This window comes from Etheostoma spectabile, chromosome 12 (genome assembly GCF_008692095.1).
Source record: "Etheostoma spectabile isolate EspeVRDwgs_2016 chromosome 12, UIUC_Espe_1.0, whole genome shotgun sequence".
Taxonomy (NCBI): Eukaryota; Metazoa; Chordata; class Actinopteri; order Perciformes; family Percidae; genus Etheostoma; species Etheostoma spectabile.
Window position 1 is genome coordinate 245,892 of NC_045744.1, and position 2,653 is coordinate 248,544.

A 2,653-nucleotide genomic window follows, 5' to 3' on the forward strand; every position below is an offset into this window, starting at 1 on the left:
TTCAACATAAGAAGAATGTAACATAATATGGATGTGAAAGCAGTTATAAACAGCCTAAATAACAATAAAATAGGTTTTGGTTAAAATCAACAAATAATCGTGATGATTAATCATGATCACAATCTTGATCAAAATAATCGTTATTATCCTTTTGGCCATAATCATACAGCCCTAGTTTGTTTTCAATAACTTCTGCGTAGAAAAGTCTTGCGTCCCGTACGTACAAGTTAACATCGCTGAGCAAAGAACTGGATCTACTCTCATATCCATCTAAAGTGCATGTTTGACGCTTTGACTAACACTATGAACCTGTTGGGCCGCAGACTAAAGAACATGACAGCACCCAAACCAGCCGGCAGTCTAACCGGCGGGGACATGTTGCTTTTCCTAACGCTAGATTTGATCTAGATTTTATCAAAGAGACTAGCGAAGCAACACAGGACAGAATATAAGCTCAGCAGAGACCCCAGACAGGCCAAATGTCCATCTTTGTCTTTCAATGTTACAGTTACGGCTGAGAATGACAAGAGAAATAACACGTTAACAGATTTCATGTCTCACTGCAATTCAAATCAACGGCCTGTTTTGTCTGAGCAACGTCATGGTGATATATACTGTAATTGAGATATACAACTGGTTTTCTCCCAAAGGCCGGTAGCTGGAGCGATGGACCCAGTAGACCAGAGGGTGAAGCCGGTGGAGGTGGAGCTCAGTAGAAATCTGCAGACGTACCTCCAACATCTCGGCCTCCTTCCCAAGACTAGTCTGAGCACCCTGGGCAAGGTGAGGGATTCCTGGATGATCCATAGGTTTTTACACAGAAACACATATTTCACACAAAGATATTGAACTTAATTACAATAACATTACAAGACCTGTTTAATAACTTATAAATATTCTTTCTGCAAGTCTAATAATCCAGCTGTAGTTCTGACTCTAGACTGTTAATACATAAACAGTAATACGACTAAAATATAGGACTCACAAACTTTGTGTTCTAAACATGGAATTTAACTACAAGGCCAAAGTGGCCACTAAATTATGTATCATAGCCTATTTTGTGTATTCTTTTGGATATTGGGTTTCACCTTTTTCTTACATCACATGGATAGGCTGGCTAAATGCACAGGCTTTGCACTGCACTGTGGGAAAGGCTTGTAGCGATGGTTCAAAGACAAGCCTGCACCTTAAACTGCCAGTTAAGGTTCTGTGTAATAAAGCACAGTCCAAACTCCAGCACCGTTGCTCCCTGTTGCACATTTGAAAGCGGGAAGGGCAGGTGGGTCATTTGTTTTTACCCAAATGCCTGCATGGAGCCCCACCCTCTGCTCACAGCCACCTGCCTCCATTTAAACAAAAAAAAGAAGACACATACAAATGCAGTACACACTTACACACTCTCACCCAGTGATACAAAACTCACACACATCTTCACAACGGGGAGTCCCATGTCATCCTTCGCTGTCACTCCGCTCTCTCTTCTCCATCCTTACTGATGGCTTCTCGCTGCATGACCGTTATGAGCAAAATAATACCAGCAGAGAGTTTAGGAGTTCACAGCTCTAATTAATAACTCTCCACATGACTGGGTCCTCCACTGTGCTCATCGGCTGAATGGTGGAGGCTTTTCTCCTGCTGGGGGATTGTACCCAAAGACCCACAGGGCACGAGGGCGTGGAGCCTACAGGCGTCCCTTATCCATATCCAAGTTTACGTGTTTGGAAAGGAAAAGGAGCTGGACGATCGAGGGGGTCTCGGAGGCCATGAGGGAAATAAGCTGCACCAGCTGTGTGACATAGTTAAATTAGGCTAGCGACAGTGGTTAATACCAGCGCGGACTCACAACTTACAAAACATACATCACAAGAAATATGATGACTGTGGAACTTTACCATTAATGTTGGTATTGTTATTATAATTGTGCCGTTAGTCAGGTTTGTGCCATTTTTGTGCTCCCTGGTGGGCGTTAATGTGACAATAGTGACAGTTTGCTTTTGTTATTGCTAATGGATCTGTTCATATGATTGGATAAATGAATTTATAACTTGATTTAAAAAAATAGTTCGGATGTTGGCTACAATTCTTTATATTAAAGCAAAATATGGCTCCTGCATCGCTCTGCTCACTGACTTGAGTGGATGATTTCATTCATGTGAAGCGATTTGACTTCTTCCAGATATAATAGTGCTTCTGGAGTGAATTTGTCTTTGATTCTTTTATTTTAATTTTAATTCATAAATTACGCTATGCAAATTAAACTTGCCATGTGGAAAGAATAAAATATTCAAGTCCTGATTGACAAGAAGAAAACTGTTTAAATTTTAAATAATACATTGACATATCTTTTTAATATATTCAGTTGTTAACAAGCCTTATATTCTTCAGAAATTACCTGAATAAGCTATGCTCACATACGTTAATATATGAAATAGTATATGATGGTTAGGACTGACTGCATTAGATTGGCAGTTCTGTAGAAATGAACCAAAGCTGCTTTATTTCAGCAACGATTTCTTGTGTCATTATTTCCGGACAAAGTTTCAGTGTTAAATGGACATTTGTCTTGGTCCCAAAATTAATTTGCATTAATTACAATTTTGATACAGACACACGCGCGCGCGCACACACACACACACACACACACACACACACA

General features: G+C 40.2%; 1 protein-coding gene across 1 annotated transcript in view; it reads left to right on the plus strand.

Annotated features, from left to right (window-relative positions):
* Positions 1–2,653, plus strand: part of LOC116699375 (receptor-type tyrosine-protein phosphatase N2) — a gene marked incomplete at its 3' end in the record, with an annotated part of 318,251 nt that overhangs the window by 31,753 nt on the left and 283,845 nt on the right. Inside the window, 1 exon segment of the mRNA XM_032531918.1 lies at positions 651–783. Within this exon segment, the coding sequence (XP_032387809.1) occupies positions 651–783 (133 nt within the window).